This window comes from Ambystoma mexicanum, chromosome 6p (genome assembly GCF_040938575.1).
Source record: "Ambystoma mexicanum isolate Mex_15411 chromosome 6p, UKY_AmexF1_1, whole genome shotgun sequence".
In the NCBI taxonomy this organism is placed as follows: domain Eukaryota; kingdom Metazoa; phylum Chordata; class Amphibia; order Caudata; family Ambystomatidae; genus Ambystoma; species Ambystoma mexicanum.
In genome coordinates this window covers 562131338-562152644 of record NC_090935.1, presented here as the reverse complement: position 1 = coordinate 562152644, position 21307 = coordinate 562131338, and the positions used below count along the sequence as shown (strand labels likewise).

The 21307-nt window shown below is 41.8% G+C and overlaps 1 protein-coding gene across 5 annotated transcripts in view; it reads right to left on the bottom strand.

The window, feature by feature from the left end:
* The window catches only part of MAST4 (microtubule associated serine/threonine kinase family member 4), a 2307007-nt gene that overhangs the window by 227310 nt on the left and 2058390 nt on the right, over nucleotides 1-21307 (bottom strand). For all 5 annotated transcript variants that reach the window (XM_069627380.1, XM_069627381.1, XM_069627384.1 and 2 more), the window contains 2 exons: nucleotides 10423-10524; nucleotides 4223-4355 (listed from right to left, as the gene is read on the bottom strand). In XM_069627380.1, the coding sequence (XP_069483481.1) occupies nucleotides 4223-4355; nucleotides 10423-10524 (235 nt within the window). The remainder of the gene's footprint in view (nucleotides 1-4222; nucleotides 4356-10422; nucleotides 10525-21307) is intronic.

The window sequence follows — 21307 nt, the reverse complement described above, 5'->3', positions numbered from 1 at the left end:
GACAGGGCCTCCCATGCTCTGAGGGAGGACATCTTCCCGATACAATTATTAAAGATCAATAGCACTATGTCACTTGGCCATGGTAATCAATCATCGGAATAGAAGGCAACCTCGATTTCGTGACCAGAATGATCGTTTCTAAGTTCAGCATGAATGCAAGCCTTTAGACCAGGCTCCTTGTCTGCGGTCTAGGCCTGAGCATTCTCGGCAGAAACCATGGTGCAATGAGTTCTTATGACAAGAGTATCGCCAGGGACTGCCTTGAATCCTGACTGCCCATGCCTCTTGGACATAAGGCTAAGGCCTTTGGTAAAAGAGACCCGGGGAAGGCCAATGAACAACCTGATTTGAAAATGAAAAGTGATCGAAACTGGCTGTTCGAGGACTAGGTAATCAGTTTTCCTCTCTGTCCTGGGCATTGCCAGCACTGGGGTGGAGCGCGTGGCCACACTTGGATAGGGTGCAAGAGGTCATTGACCAGTTCTGCTTGGTCCGACTACCATCCTTTGCCTAATGGCGCATGAGTTTTGCAGGTAAGGAAACTGTTCTACACAACCCATATATACATGGGCCTTTATATGTGAATTGATATGATCATAAATGGTAGAATGTGTTTGCATCTTTTCTTAGCAAATTTGTTTCTTATGAATAAAAAATCAGTGGCAAGAGATTTAAAAAAAGAGACTGAAACATAAATAATTCTAATGCAATATATCCTTTTTATTCAGACTTTTTGAAGTATATAGTTGTAGGTTTTCTTTTGGGTCTGGCCACAATGCAGTGTCTTAGCAAAATGACAGCATTCATTCCCAAATTACCTTCACAAAATTGCAACTGATAGCCCAGTTTCCGTTCCCAAAAAGATTTTTGCTTGGCTAAATGGCCATTATCTGGAAAACGCATCTTATTTGCAAACAGTGGGTAGTAATGGAATGGAACCTAGAGTCAGCATTTCAGGCTCCGAGCGAAAAAGCCGTTTCTCAATGCCCCAGGACGTGTTCAAAACTCATCTAAATACCATTAAACAGCTGTCCTTTTATTTCATTGATTTAAACCATTTCTGAAGATCCATGATTCAAAAAGGTAAAGATGGCAATTTAAAAGCCACTGGGGGACAGAAATGTCCCTCCAGGGAACTTCTTGGAGAGGCAGTCACAGACTCCGATAAGTGACGAATCTGTTGTGGTTTTGCATTCAATACAGTATAAATTTAACTGCCATTATCGCCAAGTAATTCATGCATCATTTCACAGCAAGACAGACACTGCGGCCGCGTGAGCCGGCAAGGCGGAGAAAGTAATGGCGGGTTTAATCTCGGAGGATGCTTTCATGCCAACCAAGGGCCCTTTTCATCACTTTCAAACCCAATAACCAGCCGTCGAGCAAGGAAACAGCCTTTGGAGCAATGCATAGCAGGTTGCAGAAAGCACTTCATCTGTTCAAGCTTTTATTACAAATTAGCAGTTTGTCCATCGGACCGTCCCTCAGGAAGGACAGGACACCGTGTTAACTTGTGATCTCCGCACAAAGCCAAATGAAACAGAATGAGCCTTGTTCTTAAGGGGCCCTCTGGAATAATACAGCAGAAGTACTTCTGCTATAGAAATAAAGATGTTCAAAACCGGATCTTCCTTAAAGAACAAAATATAAAACGTGTAGTAGGACACATTTTCTTTTGTGCAATTGTGTTTTGAAGATATCATTTTTCACTACATAATGATTGACCACAGGGTTGGAAGGTGCAGGCTGCATTAGTCCTGGACAATAAGTGTGGCCCTTGATGTGATCATGCTACTCAAGGTTTTAAAGCGACTACTGTGCACGTGTGCGGTGATTTGGGCGTTCAGGTTATAGCAGGCAGCTTATTGTTTCATCACTGTGAGATGCTACTCTGTGCGTTAGGTTTAGGGACACCCACATTCGTGCAATAGAGCAGGTTGAAACTTGCCTTTGTTAACAGAAGGTTGACCAGACAATGAAAGGGATTCCAGTTTGCCTGCTCAAAGCGACTTTGTAGCCTAGATTTTTGGTTCAAATCTTTATTAAGATCCTGGGTGAAATGTCGAGGACCCAAACATTTTTGTCAATGAGAACATCTCTCATGTGAACAAATGCCAACTCTAGAAGACCACCATTGGGGACGCTATCAGAATGATCTTCGCTTCATTTTCTCCTTCTCCAGCCTTGGTGTAAGTGAAGCCCAGATAATCGGTTGGGGGTGTGGGAATTGATTTACACCATGATCAATAACAAGGCTGAGACATCCTTACTGAAGCAGAATATACATGTATAATGCTTTCTTTCCCTGCTATTGGTTTGGGGAGGTTTGCTCGTGCCTTGTGGCAAAACGCCTAAAAGAAATGTCAGTGTCGTGACATGCTGGTCTCCCACTTAGGGAATAATACAAAGCCTTGTACTTGTGCGGTTTGTGGTTCAAGGCCAACCTAAACCTCTGCTTGTCCAATTGCAGATACATCCGATTATTTGAGAATATACAAACGTCATCCTCAGCAGCCAAAGGGCATTTCATGAACAGTTCACCAGAGCCAGTAAGTACATACAAGTGATGGCCAGCAGTACTTGACAGGTGTTTAAGAGTCTTTTTTGTATTACTATGTATTTGCATAGCAAGGAGATCTTCAACAAGAAGCTCTTTAAACTGGGGCATATGAATGGCTGGGCATTTCAAAATCTGAGTGCCTTACAATAGCAAAAGAGCAGCAGTGACGGGTGCATTAACCAGGCTTAGGTGGGCGCAATAGGACAGTGAGAGTTAGCAGCACTGCCAAGACCAGATTAAAACATACAAAGAAGGTTATGTACAGTAGTGAGTATTTACATAAAATAGATGATTATCATGCTCAGTATCTAACATCCAAGTCCAGGTGATGGGAGAGGATGAGAGGGCAGGGGAATAGTAGTTGCAGTTTCATTTGGGAGCAACATATATTTTTTAGGGAATAAAAACGTTTTTCTCATTCCTAAAGGTATTTTTAGGTGAATGCAATTTTTTTTTAATCTAAACAGTAGCATTGCACCTGGACCTTAAAGTTCCTCTTTATATCAAGCAGTGATATCAGAGGGGTCCTTTCTGAGGCACTGCTGCTACCATTGACGGATCCAATGGTATCCGTGGAGCATTGTGAGTGGAAGCAGGGGCCAGTCCATTGTATGTCTGCTCTTCCCAATTTTTTGTGGGGAGAAATTTTACTCCCTATTCTTTATTTTGTTTGCTTTTAGGGAGTACATGTGGATTTTAAACCATGTGTTCATAGGACTGGGGAAGGGATTTCAGTTGGTGGGGTCATGTATGGTGAAGGAACGTAAGAACGAGGCAGAACAGGATACACAGTGGTTCAGGAGAGTGATGGATACGTAGCAGGCAGTAGTGTTAGCTGCTTTGGGTAGGAGGAGCGGCAGCCAATTGATAGATTTGCAGATAATACGCAGGACGAACGGTCTGTCGCACATTAAAAATGAACTCAAACTGAGGATTCCATGAGACTGTGCTGTAACACTGTGTCACATAGATCAGGTAGCCCAAATGATTGGTACCTAGGTAAGCCTGGAATTTTCCTACCAAGAGAAGTTGCAAGCATGGAGAAGAAGCACTGAAGCCTGAATAAGAGTGTCGTGCATTAGGCAGATAGGACTATTGCAATAAGGAGATACTAACATTTTGAAATCATTCCAGAACTCACTCGGCGTAGCCAGTACCAAAGGGAAATCTCAGCAAGGGAAAATGACCCAAACAAGCATGCCAAACCACGAAGGGTTCGTCACACCACGTCATGCAGAAAACAAACAGACCTCTGAAGGCTTTCATCAACTACAGAAAAACAGAAGCCAAGAAGTGGTGGGCCATATGATAGTGACCACTGATGTTATGGGTGCAAGTACAAGTTTACCAGGTGTCCCAGTCCACTGGCAAGTAGAAGACGCGAGGGAGGGGAGGCATGCCTGGCAGTGAACGGTTACATATATCAATAAGAAACAGAACACTTCCTCATCCTGAATAAAGTGGCTGTAATAGCAATGGACTATACAAAAACAAAAGCAAGGCAGCAGGGCATAGCTTCGGGAGATGTGTTGCACTTGGTAGCAAGTGCCTAGGAAACCCCTCAGGTTTTTGGTTCATTATAGGCAAGGGAAAATGGTTGCGTTACATGTTCTTCATCATAATTAGTTACAAATAAAGTTGTTACATTTCAATATGACTTACCTTCCAAGGGGTCCTTCGTGAGACCCAGCTGGCTGATAATATATCTGGGAATGTCAGTTTTAATGCCTTGCCCCTCTTTGGCATGGCCTTCAGCTGCTTCCAAAAGGTAGTAAAACTCTTCAGGATCAAATTCCTATGGAAAAAAGGAATAGCCCGTTCTTACCAATCATGATGATCATGCCTTCTTACACAGAGGAAATAAATACTGCACCACATCCTACTCTATCACACACTGTAGTGTTAAGGATGCTTTACAGACACGCAGAACTGCCTACTGAAGGGACATACATCTGCCAAAAAGAACGTGCAGACAAAACATGGGTTAGCCTAGCAAGTGCCTCATGCACCCATTTGCTTCTCTGAAAAGACGCCCTACGCTTTACTTTGGATCACATTACTTAAATCTATCATTGCCCTATTTTTATGACCCCTGCCAGCTCACACTCCTTGTCCTCTCTGAAGTAACAGCAACATTAAAACGGCCGAAATCCCTGAAGAGCAGGGAGTTGTTGAGGTTTTTGTAGGACCTGCCAGACTTTCTGCATGACTTGCAGAGGGGAAATTGACTCTTTGTAAACAATTTAGTTTGATGTAGTTTGAAGACACATCCCTGCAGGTCTAGAGAGGAGCCCACAAGCCCCAGAATCATCCCTCTGATGATTGTTACCAGGCCCTCAAGGAACACTCTCCCCATCCTGGCAACTAATTAGACTATTTTCCACACAGAAGCCACAATGTTGTTCAACATCAGACAGTGTGTCAGAATAAAACCAGCCTGAAGAGATTTAATATGCATGCAATCCTTAACAAAAAATATCTCCATACATCTTTGGCCAAAACATCTTTCAGAAATGTTTTCAAATGCAATCTGATATCCACAGAAATTGGAAACCACTTTGGTAGTTAAAAAGGTTACCTTACATTCATTCTGTCCACATTTTAAACGCAATATCATACACACAGCTATGATGTCATGTGATTGTGATTAACAAATCTCTTAATGGAATTATTTCCTAAAGTCATAATGGAGACAGGCTTCAAAGAAGGCAAATAGGACAGGTGGCAAGTGGCATCCCTGCCACATCCTTTGCTCTACCAGAAGAGAAACAGCCAGATTATTGTTGGTAAGTATTGTAGGGGATCCATAACAAATGGACCGAACAACTTTGCATTACTGCCTAGATTCGAGTAAGCACCCAAACCACCAAATTAAATGTTTTTTATTTTTCCACATCTAGCAAAGTGAATACATTGATGGTTCCATCATGTCAGCACCTCCAATTTGATCAAACAAACTGTATTTACAGACAATATACACCCAGAGATAAATCCACTTCGTTCAGAAACCAGCTGCTAACACCTTTAGCCAATAACTGGAACCAGGCATAAATCTAGACAAAGAAATTATCTTCATATAACGTATGCAGTCAGAATTTAGGAGTGTACTTGAGTGGTTAAAATTGTATTTTCATTTCAGTTTTGTACTTAAGAAATTCAGTTACTATTCCATTATGGAATATTGAAGGACAGCTGCCCTGAAATTACTACCATTAATAATCTTTTTGTTGGTGAAGTCAGTACAGAGATAGTTTTTAAAATACAGTATTACTGAAGAAACGTTATCCTGCCGGTTTCCCCCGTTCGAGAGACCATGCATAACCACTCTAATCTCCTCACCTTTCATCTGCCAAGTAACATAAGCTGCTGTTACTCAGCTAGACATGGGACTTCAAAAGAGAAAGAAAGGACTTGGAAGCTTGTTAATCACAAATTTGAGTCAAATCTTCTTTGCACAGAGCATTATAAAAATTTAAGAAATTAATTTCTGTTTCTTAAGAATTAGGAATAATTTTGTTGGGACTTGGAAAACATATTTCTAGTTTAGTTTCTGGAAATGCCCACGCTTTTATAGTCATGCGAGTCAACAACTAGCCATGTTGCCCCCAATACATTTGTGCTGCTAGGTTTGCAGACTCAAAATGTCTTCTTGCATACATTTTTAATTTGCACATGGAAGTGTTCCACACTGATTCGCCAATCCCATCACATACTTAAATAGCTACACTTAAATTTGATGGCTCTCAATTTCTTTAAATTTGTACAATATTTATAAGAATTTACAAATATGAATAAATGACCATTCAAGAAATACCAGACCACCGTAGGGATCGAGATTCCCACATGAAACTGTCTCTTTGCCACTTTGGAAAATCCTTCATCTGTTAGAAGGTAGCTTTACATTCCCCAACTGAGGGCTCATTTGTTGGGATTCTTTGATCAGAACACCAGTTTCTAATACAAAGCATAATCAGAGAGGATAAATGGATAACTGAATATACATTTAGCTAACAGCTTTAGCGCTACATGTATTTTTCTTCAGTGCTGGGCACAAATTAGCAGTAAATGCAATCAGAGCATGGATGTCCCATTCTTTGCACTGGGGAGGCAGTCCAAAGTAAGCGGTCTCCACAGTCGTGGGTTTAAGTAATCCTTTTAAGAAACAATAAATATGTTCAGCCAAGTATCTCGCAACCAACGGAATTCCACATGATAACAGACATTTAGGGTTTATTCTACTAGAGAAAAGCATTTCATTGATAGTGACACTGAAAGCCAATCTTATTTTGAGTTGGCAATACAATTATGCCTGCAACACACCTATTTTGTTTGGAGCTAAAATTGCACAAACTAAAAAGTATACTTCTACACAGCTAACTATATCAGTAGCCATCTTCTCACTGCATCACACTTTTTATCACGTTAATTTGTTCATATTTCTCCATTACGGCAGCATCTGCTGTTAAAGAAGCATTAATCCTATATCACATTGTATTTAGCGAATTCATTTTAACAGCTTTTTAAAATGTGCAGCTTTTTAAATCTCTTGCAAGCAAAAGATGGAGGTGGATACTCCTGGATTCTCATTACCACAGGTTATTAAAACCATTAGCATTTAATGTCATATTATTCAACTGCTTCATAGGCATGAAGTATGTGCTTGACATGTATTAGCTTTTGTGATCACTGTAGTTTATTAACTTTTTTAGATTGGTCTCTGCTCCGTTTAGCAATATAGTGAGGCTTGTGCCCCATTTGCTGCATTTGTTCTTGCTAGAGTTTTACTTTGCCCAAATCATTAAGAAGTTTGAATTTTGCATATGCACCTTTACACTACAAAATGGAGGCGACTATTTAACGGCCAACCATCCACGACGGATAAGATATGCAAGAAAATGGTCTTGTTCAGGTGCTCCAAAGCAGGTTTACCAAAATGATTATTCTCTGGTGCAACCGGCAGTAGTACAGTGGGCCTAAAGTGCACGTCTGTAGATCCATGGGGCCAGCACTTGTTTCCTAAGAAGGAACACAGAATTCTGATATAAATCATGACCCCTTTATGGGAAATAATTCTGCTTTAAGTTCTACTGGAATGCTTTTCCAGGCTGTTGGGACACAGAATGAAAGGGGTATCCCCACAAACATGTTTAAGTACCATACTAGGGGATATGTGATAGATTTCTGTTTTCGTACAAGGATATTTCTTATCAGACATGTCCAGAAGTAGTCTTTTTTGTTTTGTTTGAGATATTTCGGATTGGCAGCATGGAGGGTATAAAGTATAGGATCTTAAATATAGTCATTGTTTCAACTGAGAGACAATGAAACAGATGCAGAAGAGGTGTAAAGAGAGTATTTGTTCACTGCTAGTAGCATTCTAGCTGTCTGGTTCGGATTGTTCTGGGTCCGACTCTGAAGTCTATTTAGGAGAGCACTGTTAAAAGCATTACAAGAGCCGAGCTTCTTTCTATTTCTTCAGGGATACTGGGCAAGTGATGTTTAAGGAACGGTATCCAGATAGTCCTGTTCATATTTCATAGTTCATTTGTTTTGCTAGAAAGTTATACTAGAGAAGAGGCCTGCATTGAACAAAATATGTTACAGGGCACGGGAAAAGTTCTCAGACTTTAGTAGAAATTGAATTCCTTTTGAAAGCAGGGGCCTGTACTAAACATATTTGATACGTCACGTGTATTTAGGGAGATTGAAAATCACTTCTATCCTGCTTCTCAGACAATTTTACGTACAGCCAATGTTACGTACTAAAGTAAATTCGATCTGTTTTAGCAATCAAATCCTTCAAATAAGCCTACTTTCTTTGGACAGAATTTGTGGGAAAGAACTCCTTGAGATACAGCTTTGCTCCATTCATAGAAAGTGGTGGATCTAGTCGTTGGCATCTGATCAGCCTCTGAAATGATTTTTCTGAAGTACAACTGTTCCACAATATTGGTGAAATACACTACGTTGTAAGAGCCGCAGAAAATAAAATAAGCAATCTGTATTTTAAATATATAAAGTACTAACACAAATAGCGTATAAGATTTTTAGCGAATGGTCTAAATAAATCCGGTTTCAGACCCAGGCATGGAACGGAAACAGCCCTCTTAGATTTAAAGATACAAATAGACAAGGCCAAAAACAAGGGCAATCTGGCCATCCTGCTCCTGCTGGATTTATCAGCAGCGTTTGACCTTGTTGACCATCAAATTTTGACTGAACATCTGGCTATGCGGACAGCTGGATCCAATCTTTCCTCACAAATAGAACTAGAGTTTTTGCACCTACTGCACCGGCTGAGCCAGGACTCATCCACTGCGGAGTCCCCCAAGGCTCCTGTGTGTCACCCACGCTTTATATTTTTTACTAAGCTTCTTTTTGATCGTCTTCATAACCTGGGTGTCACCTACACAAATTATGCTGACAACACTCAGGTCCTCATTACACTCACTGGTTGCTATGAGATAGATTCCAAAAAATGAACAGAAATCTATCTGGAAATCAAGGCCTGGATGGCTACGCATGCCTTTGCCTAAATGACAAGACGGAGCTCTTGATCATTGGCACCCAAGCCCTTCTGAACAAGCTTAACCACTGATATAATTCCTTTAACACTGATGGCAACATTATTAAAGTCGCCAAAGAAGTTAAAACCCTTGTTGTTTACTTAGATTCTATCCTCTCCCTCAAAACACAAGTTAACTCCACAGCCTCCTCCACAGCCTACACAAACAAATTAACGCCTGCAAACCGTTCCTGTCCACAAACAGTTGCCTCACGTTAGCCAGGGCCCTGATTTTATCAAATTTGTATTATTGTAACACCCTATTCATAGGCTCTTCTGAGCATAACCTGAAGAGATTACAAGTTCTCCAGAACAACACCCTTCGCCGTGCCCTTAACATACTACGCTCCAGCCATATTTCAACCTTCAGATGAGATTCCCACTGGCTACCAGTATGCGACAGAATCAAACTTTGCGCACTTGTCATTACTCACAAATGCCTAGCCAACACAGCCCCTCAATACTTATCAGACACATTCTCTAGGCACCAATCTACTACACCTACAAGATCCACCTACCTACATTGCCTCAATATACCCATGTTTAAACTGAAGACAGCAGGGGGGGTCAAGCTTTCCAATATTAGCAGCCAAATGCTGGAACTCCCTCCCCACCTCCATCAGAGCCAAAGCCTCTTTTTGGACTTTTAGATCGAAAATGAAAGACTGGCTATTTGTCTAGGATTTCCCGCCATTACCACATCAACCACTATGTAGCATGGTCCCAACTACCCATCAACCATATTTAATTGTAACATTTTTATGTTTACCATCTCTCTATGACACTATAACATCTTCTCTCTGTAACTGTAAAAATCTGGCTATGTTATACGCGCCCAGATACCTCAGGGTTAGGTGCGCTATACAAGTCATAAACTGAACTAAACTACTGGTGAGGGTGGATGTAGAGAGTACCTGTGAAATATTTTAACACGAGAGAAGATAAAAGAGAGAACCGCTGATAACACAAAATAATGAGATGAAAGTCTACGCGGATAAATAGTTGGGGAAGAAAAATTAGGAGAATGAGAAAAAAGTAAAGTTCTACGAGGAATGAGCAAGAAGAAACAGGGGGAAAAAGAACTGACCAAGAGAGACAATCAGTGATGGAAATAGAGTAGCATAGAGGAGAGTTCTAAAAATATTTGTATGGGAGAGGGAAAACAAAAGAACATGGGAAACAAGGAGAAATGTGATGGAAAGACTAAAAGCCACAAGTTAATGTGAAGGGAAGGATTGAAGAAAATACAAGGCAAAGATAAGAAGTTAAACTTTAGGTAAACATTGAAGCGACTTACCAAGCATTCTAGCAAGCGAGCGGGGCGAGCAATCACTATGAGGATCTTCTGGACCAGCTGTTTGATAAACGCGAACTCCCCACTTTCTGAACGCTCATGAGCCTAAAAATGTAAAAGAAGGATGTTGCCACACGAAACCATTTTATCAGCATAACATTTTGATATATCTATATTTAGTGATATAATTAATTACTTAGTATGTGAACAGTAACATTTGGTGGAATTGCCTAGCATCGTCTATGCCATATTAGGTTATGTGAAATTACATGAATTAGCATATTTGCTTAACTGATTATTTGCATATTTGCAGATAAAATGTAATGTTGGTCAATCTAAATGGCTAATAAAAGTAGGTGTTTTTTCACCACATCCCAACTTAATTATACAACACCACATAGAGCAGATCTATTGCTTATGCCGAGTCAAACAAAGGTGGGATACCGCTTCACTTGGATGAACACAGTAACGAAGCAGACTGAAATTATAAAAGGGCACATCAAATTAGGGTAGACAGTAAAACATTTTTAAACCAGTAATCTACATTAGTTCAAATCGTATTGTTGCATTTACACATTATTTGCATGTACACAAATTAAAATATTACTTACCTCAAAATATGCTGGATGGCAGTCGGAGAGGAGAACCGTTTTCCCAAAAAACAGAGACAATGGGAGGACGTACTCTAAAGGAATTTTCGGCATTAGACGGAGGCTAGCTATCACATATTGTTACACACTTAACATTAATTCCCTCAAATGATATGCTCTTATTGTGGACTCTTATAATATTGTTCCCACGCAGGTCCTGAGGATTTAGTAGAGAAACGGCAAGTAAGTCACATGACTCTTCCTGGCCCCCGGAGCATTACAATTCACACAGTGAATCTCACAGTGCTGCCCTACAGTGTGACTGCTGCAGTGGCGCCAGATAACACTACCTTAGGCATACGCTTTTCAGTCCCTAGACACTCCAGCACAATGCAATACACTTGACACCTGCTTGCTTGAAGACTCATTTAACTTTGGATGCACCTAGGTAATGAAGGAAGAGCTATAGAATCTTTCCAAGCTCGTCCATAGAAGCAATTTAAGAACTCAAGTTCCGTCTATGCTCTTATTCAGCTCTCCTTCACTGACAAGTCAATGCGAAATTATAAAATAACATGAGGTAAAAAAAAAAAGGCCTTGTCTGCCTCTGCTCTATATAAATACTGGGTCTTACTTCGCCAAATTAAATACCACCAGGAAAGCACCATGACAGGATACATACATATTTACAGTTAAAATAATAAAGGGGAGCGGAATTATCCTGAGAACAGAGTTTACACTTAAAGAGGAAAATAGATATTCACAGCCCTAATGAGCTTTTGCATGATGGACATTTTGAACAACGATACAGTTTGTGAAACTCGCCATCAGGGTAGGAAAGCAAGAGTGGCTGCAGACCTTTTGTACATTAACTGAGCCCCCACAACACCCTTCACTAGTTGGTTCCAAGCAGTGGCAATGCCAAAGGCCCCAGGAAATAGGATTCCAACTCTAGTGCAATAGTAGGCTACTGCCAAGACTTGATGGAGATGGTACTGGGACATGCAGATATTAAAAATGCAAACTATAATGCACAAACGTAATAAAGAACTAGAAGTCCCAATCAATGTCATCATAAACATATTAAAAAGGTATCAAAAAGATGTAGAATTGCAAAAGCAAACAAGCATTGGAAAGGTGCTTGCCAGGCACTGCTGTACTGGTATTAACTGGCCATTGGTCGTAGCAGGTGTGAAATGGTGCGAGTACCTGGGCATCTAATAGCCGTGCCTGGCAAATGCCTAATACTTATACACAAGCCAAAACTGTTGGCTTTGGCAATGCTTGTCTTAACAGGATATCTGTGAAGGGCACGCAAGGGGCTTATACATCGAGTGGCTGAAGGCAGACCTGGTTAAGACATTTTTATTACACCAATATCAGGTTTACAGCTCCAATTAAGTCCTTAACTCTCAGAACACGGCTTTGAAAAAATGCTGACAAGCAATTTGAGTACAAAGTTTGATGGGAAGGATTGATTAAAGCAAGCTCAAAGAGTTCCCATGAGGAGGTGTTTTGGGCAGAAACTGGGTGAGGATGGCCATATGGCTTAGTGTGGACATGGGCAGTCAATGGATGAGCAAATAGCCAAACACCTACAATCTGCGTGTCCCTCCACATGCCATTTCTTCCTATCTGTACTCTAATGTAATAGTTTCGGCGTATAGGTGGCACATGCGTCACCTCATAGCCGAAGCTAAACATGTGGAAAAAACTACTAGTGCTACTCATTTTTATATAATGTGACTGGAACCAACTGATGAACATTAGTAAGATAACTAGAATAAAAGAATGGGGCTGGGGCCCATATAAATCTGTTAGAGGATTAATACACAGCTTTTCAAGTGGAACCAGGGTCAGTATGTATGCTGGTCCATGAACGAGCTAGGACTGCTTGGAGGTTAGATGTGGGTTTGTGGTTTTCTTAGAACTTAAGTCTCTAATGACATTTACGGAAAATATTTACATTTCTAGTGAGTGATCTGCCTAATCTAATGCTCCCCACCAAAATAATCCCACCCCACAATTTGGAACAAGAAACAGGCTGTATTAAAGGTGAATATTTAGTTTTATTTAAAATAATAAATTAAGGAATTAAAGGTGGTCCCCTAACTTTCAATGCTGGGGAAGGCAAATAAGTCAACCACAATATATCAAAATATATAGGCAGCTTGTCTACTGAAAAGAAAACACATCCTGCCAACTGTTGTCTCCATGTTTACATTTTAATTTACACAAACATGCTTCCAACATATGAATATCTATTCTGGATGATCAAATAAAACATTCCACAATAGAGCTGCACAAATGGACATTGATTTTCATAAAACTAAATTCACACACTATATAGTAAGGAATTTGAGTGGTCTACCTGAAAGCAATCTCCCCTTTAAATGAAAAGGTGAAGTCATTTCTCAGAATAAAGTTTAAAACAAAACGATTTACTTCGTTTTTTCTGAATATAGGCACTAAATATGTTCTAGGATTAATTCAAATCTTTAATGTTGGACTGTCTGTGACACACAATTGTTGCCTAGCACAGGTATAAATAAAAACAATTGAACCTTTTTGTGGGGTGAATTACTTATAATTATTTTAAAATCTTGGTTTCAGGGATTCGGTTTCTTTTTTAAATGCAGGCTATGTCTAATACAGGGAATTCGTCCCTTCTCCCCAAGAGGGACCTGCATTTGTTGTATTTGTTGCCGCCTTTTTGTGACACAGAGGAGCAGTGGAATCTTCCCTTCCATTTCAGGGAGGCACCAAAATACACCTGTACGTCAAGAAAACAACAGAGGTTCAGATAGAGAGAGAGAAATGCTTGCTTGGAGGAGGAGCACAATAATAGAGCCACGCAGCCGGTGTGGTGAATGGAGACCCAAGGGAGCCTGTGGAATGCTGCTGCGCGACGAAGGCAGAAATCCCACGAAGCCGTGACCACTGAGAAAGGAAGCAAAACTAAGCAAAGAAATGTACCGGCATCCGGCTTCTTAGACGCTGAAGGGAAAAACTGATGCGAAGAAGCTGACCATGTACGCCAGAGCCAGGACGAGAACGCAGATCCCTCAGTCTTTGGAATTTAGCCGGAGCTCCATGCAGTCCAAAAGAGAAGACAGTGAATTTAAACAGTCCCCGAGGTGTACAAAAGGCGGTCTTTTCCTTATTCGTGAGGTTCAGGGGGACCTGCCAGAAACCTGTGGTGAGATCTAGTGAAGTGATGTATGTAGGTTCTCCCAAACTCTCTAAAGGCTCATCTATTCTTGGCATTGAATAGTTATCGAAGACAAAGGTGGATTCTGGTCTTCAAAAAATCAATGCAAAATTTCCAAAACCCATCCAGTTTGGCGACAAATATGTGATGACAGACTGACAGTGGGTTCTATCCCTCCCAACTTTAGCACGTTGGTGATCTCCTTTATAGCCTTCCTGCATACCTCAGGGATGTGATAGGGTATGAGGTTAATATTTCCAATGAGGGGTTACTATAAAGATGGAAAACATTCTTGACCCTTTCTGGTTCTTCAGAGAAAGCATCTGTCAATTGGTTCAGCAGTTTTTGGAGATCCATCTTGTCATTGGATTAGATTCTCGGGGATCAGGCTGAGGCCGGGTTCCTGCTGTACTAAGAGGGTGGCCAATGGGGCCATGCATTCCACTGGGTCGGCTCTGCAGTTGTCTAGGAGATTTACAGGGTAGCCTTGTGTTTTCTGCCACTTGTCAAGTTGGGAAATTAGTATTTGTGTAAGGGCCATGCCACCTAGATAGAGACCACCTTATCATAGGAGGTGGGCAAGAGGATCAACACTTGACCCCTCACCAAAAAAAGATCTAGTCACTGCCTGTCAGTTAAATGGCTTTTTGGTATTCCTGTGATCTTGAAAGGTGTTGACTCACAATGTCCTTTACTGCCGTCACTAGGGATTTCAGTTTATGAGCAGCTTGTGATAAAGGTAATGTGACTTGCTCCCTCCTTTCCTACGTCAAGACGATTGGGGATGTTTTTCTGACTGCAAAAGGGCCCATTTGTTTCTACCAGGTTACATAACATATGTTTCAGGGTAAAATTAAAACATTCTACTAGACCTTCAGTCTGTGGGTGATAAAAAGATGTTCTCGATGTTTTTATATTCAGTACATCCTTCACCTCTTGCATCAGGCGGGACATAAAGGTCGTACCATGATTAGTAAGGATTTCCTTTGGGAATCCTACCCAGGAGAGGAACAAAATAAGGTGTCTAAGAATTTACTGACTGGTGTTGTTTCTGAGGGGAAGGTCTCAGGGTAATGGGTTGCATAATCTAGGATGACTAATATATATTTGTTCCCCAATTTAGATGATTCATTGCCAGCACAGGTTACAGGTCCACCTCGATTCGCCATCAGCATGAGTAGGGGTGGTGCTGTATGCTATGATATAGATCTTGACTCAAAACCTTTTCTAAAAAAGGGGGTGGGCTTGGGTTTTGGCTGTTTTTCAGAATGTTGTTGGGTCAAGGGGATCGACTGTGAAAACAGGACTACCTCGTAAAACCATGAAGTCTGGTCATCCAACCATTAGATCTCAATTCAAATTGAATTATTTACTTTTGATTTAAAACAGGAGATGAATGCAAAACATTAAACATTATATAATTATTATGGGCCGAGAGGTCATCTCATGGGCAGCACATTCATCTTGGAAGCAAGACAACGCACAGCAGCACACGTTCGAAGCACGGTCCCGCGCTTAGGTACTGGTCCCTGGTATTAACTGCATTATGAAAGATTAATTAAAAAGACCAAGTGGGGAAAGCAAAGTTAGACAATAATTTAACATGCAGAGTGTAATCAAGACTGGCGAGGAAACTAGAAAAAGCAATTAGACCCAAGAGATAATTATGCATAACATATATAATGATATATGATATGAAATGATGGGGCATTTAAAACACGCCTGTACACAAGTGTTTCTAGGCGTGACAAGACAAAGAGGGGGAAACAAAGGGAGGACAAGCTAACGATCTTACCAGGCCTTGTGTCATTCAGATTGCGCAAGTGCAGGGAAGACGGAAGGGGAGAAGTGCCGGGGGGAGGAAAAGTGGGAAACACAGTTAACTCACAATTACAGCCAGCGGGTGGCTCATCGGTGCAGAAAGAAGGGACTGTAGGGTTGCAGATACAGACCCTTAAGTGCTGGGGAGACCAGAGGCAGTTTGAGGGCAACTGGACATGCAGAAACCTGGGCTCGAGTTCAGTGGGTGACCAGGTGGCCAGTGCGCAAGCAGTCAGGTGCATCAGCAGGGGAGAAGAAGAGAGAAAGTAGAAGCAAAAAGGAAGGTTTTGAGTTACTTCCAGATCCCAGAGCTGGTTCTGCTCAAGTTTGAGAGAGGCAGGGTGGCTGTTCCATAAGGAGGCCCCAGCAGAGGAGATGGATCTGCCCCCAACTCTCTGCTTGGAGAAGCGTCTGACCCTTAGTGAGTTGGAGGTGGATGAGCGGAGAGCTCGAGAAGGAAAGAAGGAAGATGATTTGGAAGAGAAGGTTGGAGGTAGAGAGGCCACAGACCCCAGAAAGCCTTGTGGATGGTGCAGAGGGTCTTGAAGTTGATCCCTGCAGCCACAGGGAGCCAGTGAAGTCATTTTAGAACTTGAGCGATACGTTCCCTGGGCTTGAGGCCAAGGACAAGACTCACAGTCCTGTTCTGGATAAGTTGTAAAGGTGGAACAGTAGAGGCAGGAAGATTTATAAAGAGATTGTTGCAATAAAACAGCCTAGAGAGGAACAGAGCTCTGGAGACAGTGAGTTTCTTGGGAAAAGTGAGAAAAGGCAAAATACCTCTGAAGAGGTGTAGCTGATAGTTTGACTTCTTAGAGACGTCAGAGATGTGAGGAGAGAAGAGGGTGGAGTCAAAGATGACACCAAGGTTCCTATCCTCACAGGAAGGAGCAGGAAGAGGGACCAGTGCGGGCGGCCAGAGAGAGAGAGAGGAAAGGAGGGAGGGTGTCCCCCAATGAGGAGGATCTCAGTCTTACTGGCTTAAGGCAGAGATCATTGGCGGCACACTATTCCAGAAATGCAGCCAGACAGTCTGGTATGAGAGAAGAAGCAGAGGTGGCTGAGGAGAGCCTGAAAGAGAGCTCAGTGTCATCCATATAATATTGAAAATTGGAGCAGAAAGTAGCAATGCGGTGTCCAAGACGTGCCAGGTAGTGGTTGAAGAGCCAGGGAGAGAGGTTAGACCCCTGGGGAACACCACAAGTAGAGATAGAGATAGAAGAGAGGAAAGACCCTAGTTGGACCTGAGAGGGTCAGTCGATGAGAAAGGCAGTCAACCAGGCCAGGGCCTGATCAGTAATACCAAGTTTGTCACAGAGACGAGTTAGCCGGATGGCATGGTTGCCTGTGTCAAAAGCAGAGGATAGATCGGGGAGAATGAGGACAGAAGCGAGATTAGAGTCAAGATTGGAGAGCATGTCTTCACGGGTGTTCAGGAGAGAAGTTTTCCGTACTTCTGGCAGCTCTGAAGCCAGACTGGTGGTCTTCGAGGCAACCAACAGATTCAGCATGTAGATTAAGCTGGGAGATGGCCAGCTTTTCCAAGAGTTTGCCCAGGAAAGGAGTGATGGAGATCGGGATGTCGGAATTGAAACAATATTATGCCTCCTATCGTAACAATTGTATGTGTATTGTCCTACGCCAAGTTGTCTAAACATCATATGCGAACAAACTCCACGGCAAGGTCTTGACCTTAGAGAAAGCAATGTAAGTCGCCATCTTGGATTAAGCCGCCATTTTAGGTTCTCTTGTTATATGGAAGTCATCCTGAACATCAAAATGGAGGCCAAATGACATTCTGAGTAAGATTCTGGCCGCTGTGACCTCCGTCCACATGAATAATTAATATGCCTGCAGGCCACTTGTCGGGGTCGCGAACTGAGACCTTGTCCTACCGTTGACTTATATGTAAATGTACAACTATATCAGTGAAACCAATCGAAATGCATATATTACAGGATTGACCTGGCAAGGAATCCATAGGCCCGGCTCATAGAATGGTTAACCCGCGAGAGGGTTGGCCAAGGGCTGAACAAATTGTATAAAAGGCTCAAGTATTCCAATGTGCGCTCTCTCACTAACGCATCGAACCCTCGTTGAAGTTCGTTACGTTACTCTGAGAGCCGAATAGCTATCCGTTTGTCAATTGACTTGGTAACTGTTGTAGCTTTTAAATAAAGCACTTGTATGTTCTTTGTAACCTGTGTTGGTGTGATTCTTGTTGGGCTTGCCGGCCTCATATTATTTTTCTGTTTACACAGCGAGATAGTTAGCCATACAGAAAGGTTTGGCTGAGGGCTTCTTTAGAAGGGGGTGCTCATAATGTGGTCAGTTCTGTAACATTTGTCCGTGTTTTGTACGTAAACCAAGTAATAGGTGGATATCGTAGGTGGACCTAAAGTGTGTGTTTTAGGGTTAACTGAAAAAATTATATTTTGCCTTCTGAAGGTGGTTACAGGTCAGCGTCCAAACATTCAAACTCCATTTATTGACCTAACAGTAGGGAGTCTTCACATTTCATAGCATACTTTGGTCCAACAAGACGCACAATTGTTTTTTTCCAAAACTTCTTTAAGTAAGATGAAATAGTTCCCTTACTTGTGCTAGCCACTGAAACTACCAGAGGTTCAACAGAGCAGCCACATTTGGCAAATAACATGTGGGATGTTTTTACCCATGCATCCGAGCCCTACCACAAAAACTGTGCAGTACTGGCATTGAAAACATCATGATGGCCAGAGCTTCCCAGAAAATGCCCAGGGAAATGCATGAAGAATAGGCTGCCACCCATTTTTACCGATGTTATGGGCACAGAAGGGCACTGCCTAAAACCGCCATTGGACTACCCACACACAGTAGCCTGAAACCATCGGGAATGGCAATGCTGATTACCAAAAGCAACCTAGAACTGTGGGGAATTCATTTCTTAAATCCCAAAAATGGTTGCATTACCAGTACTCACCACTATCAGAAAGCCAGCGTTTTAAAACAACACCAGACATTTGGGTAAAACTGAATAAATGAACCCAAAGCAGGCCAAAGAAAGACTTACTAAGAGGTGGATACAATGTAAAGTTATATTCTGAAGTGACTTGAAGGTTTATAACAAGACTGGCTGAGCTCTGCAGGTCTGCAGCAGCCTAACTGAAACTGGATTTAAAATTACCAAAAATCGAAATGTGTAAATAAACTGAGGGACAGACTTGTGACTGCCACATAGTTTGTCACTGTTAAAATGTCATAGTTTTGAACTTAGAATCAGCATTCTAGCTGCATATGTAAAAATTGTCTTGACTTAAACTGGGGAACAAAAAGTGACATTTTATCTGAAACCTGGCTTAATGAAACTGAATTCTGCCCACCAGCTACCCCCGACAGGAGTTGAGACTTGCACAACAGCTGTGTTCCCAGGCCTAGCTGCCTTTTGCTGTTCCCACCAAAAGGGATATGACACTTCTCTGATTGAATTACCTGGGCTCTGCAGGAAATTGAACAAAGCCCTGTCCTGACTCAGGCAAATGTTTTATTATGGGGGTCGTAAAAGTGGCTTCCTCCTGGAAGGAAAGGGGAGGAGCACTGCCTTTGAGAGCAAGCTGGCTTGGCAGAACTGGAAAAACCAGAAATTCAACCTTGTGCTGGGGGAAACCACACCCCTTTGGGGCCAGAACATAAATCTAAAAAGATGGATCATTCATGGAGCGGACTTGTGAAAATTGTATAAGTGATATCATTATTCTTGTGATTTTTCTGTGCACATTTGAAGACATGGTAGGACCCGGTGGTATGTTCAGGGGGGTTTTAGCGGAAAAGAGGATATTACTCTAAATGTATGTATGTCAAAAATCTGACACTCCACCACCTAATGCCCACACACCATGGGCACATCTGTGTAAATGCGGGGAAAAATCCAATATTGGTAACCCGACTAAAAAGTGAAATATGTTGCCATTTTTTAACCCAAGCTCCCAGGAAGAGCAAATTTGGGACAGAGACTACCTCATGTGATAGGTAATATGTACATGCAATGAAAAACCATTATGTATTTGATAAATGTGCATTTTGAATCAAATATAGATTTGTGGGCAAACTGACCAGGGGAGGATCCTCTGACCCATAAAACCTACAGCATCACTCTGACTCACAGTTCCTTCCCCAATCATGGGAGAGGGGAGAATTGGGCCAATGACAAGTTGAAAGAGGGGCTGGCTAGTGATGCTGCACACACACCCACTTTCAAAACACATAAAAGCAGACAGTCAGGACAGATAGAGACATTCAATTCCATTTGCTGCAGAGCATGCTGCCGGACCATACAACATCCAGAGATCCAGACTTCAAATCCATCAATCTCCAGAACCTGTAGCAGTACCTAGAAAGCAGAGCAGTATCCAGAATCCAGAGAGGCTAGACCAGCAGAGATCCAGAGTGACCCAGACCGCCGTTAGCAGAACCAGAGAGCTGACTCAGATCACTGTGAAGAGACCCAGACCAGACCGGAGTCCATTCCAAAACCTGACCAGATCCGTGGCGAGGCCTAATTCAAAAATATATTCTGAGTACCTAGCAGAACTGTGCAGAACCAATCTCTTAGTTAAAATAATATAATTCAATCTATTTTAATCTAACCAGAACTGCCTAAAAGCTGTCACCTGTCATTTTCTATCTGCAAGCTGTAACCTGTCGCTTTGAACTTTTAAAATTTCAAATCCGAAAAACAACCTTCACAAAATTGTTCATAACTCTGGAACCGTGTGTGCTAGGAACTGAAAGCTTAGAATGTTACCTTTCCAACAAGCCTAGGACCGACTTCCTACTCCTTATACTTTCGCCGTAATCACGATTCTCGTACTCGCGAATTTTACCGCGATTTGCGATTTGGTTAAAAATCCAGCCACGTGTGAAAACAGCAGCTTCCTTGCTTTCCTTGCTAAAAATTTGTTTGCCTCTTAAGAACCATCCCTGAATCATTGCTAGAGTGAGCCTGGACTAATATTAACTAGATACCACTCACCCTGAACCTCTAGAGGGAATTAAAAGCATTTTAGCATATTTTTCACTTCATTGCCAGCACATATAAAAGCATTTTGGGCCTGTGTTTCAAACTTCTGTAGTCTAAGCTTGCTGGGGTGAACTGAATTACATTTGATTGCATTTCTGAGAACTGTGTGCTTTCCTTCCATTTCCTTGCATTGCATAAAGGGGGGAGTGGATTGCCAGAGAAAAGTAATTACATTGTTTTGTTGAAATCATATTGAGTATTTCTGTA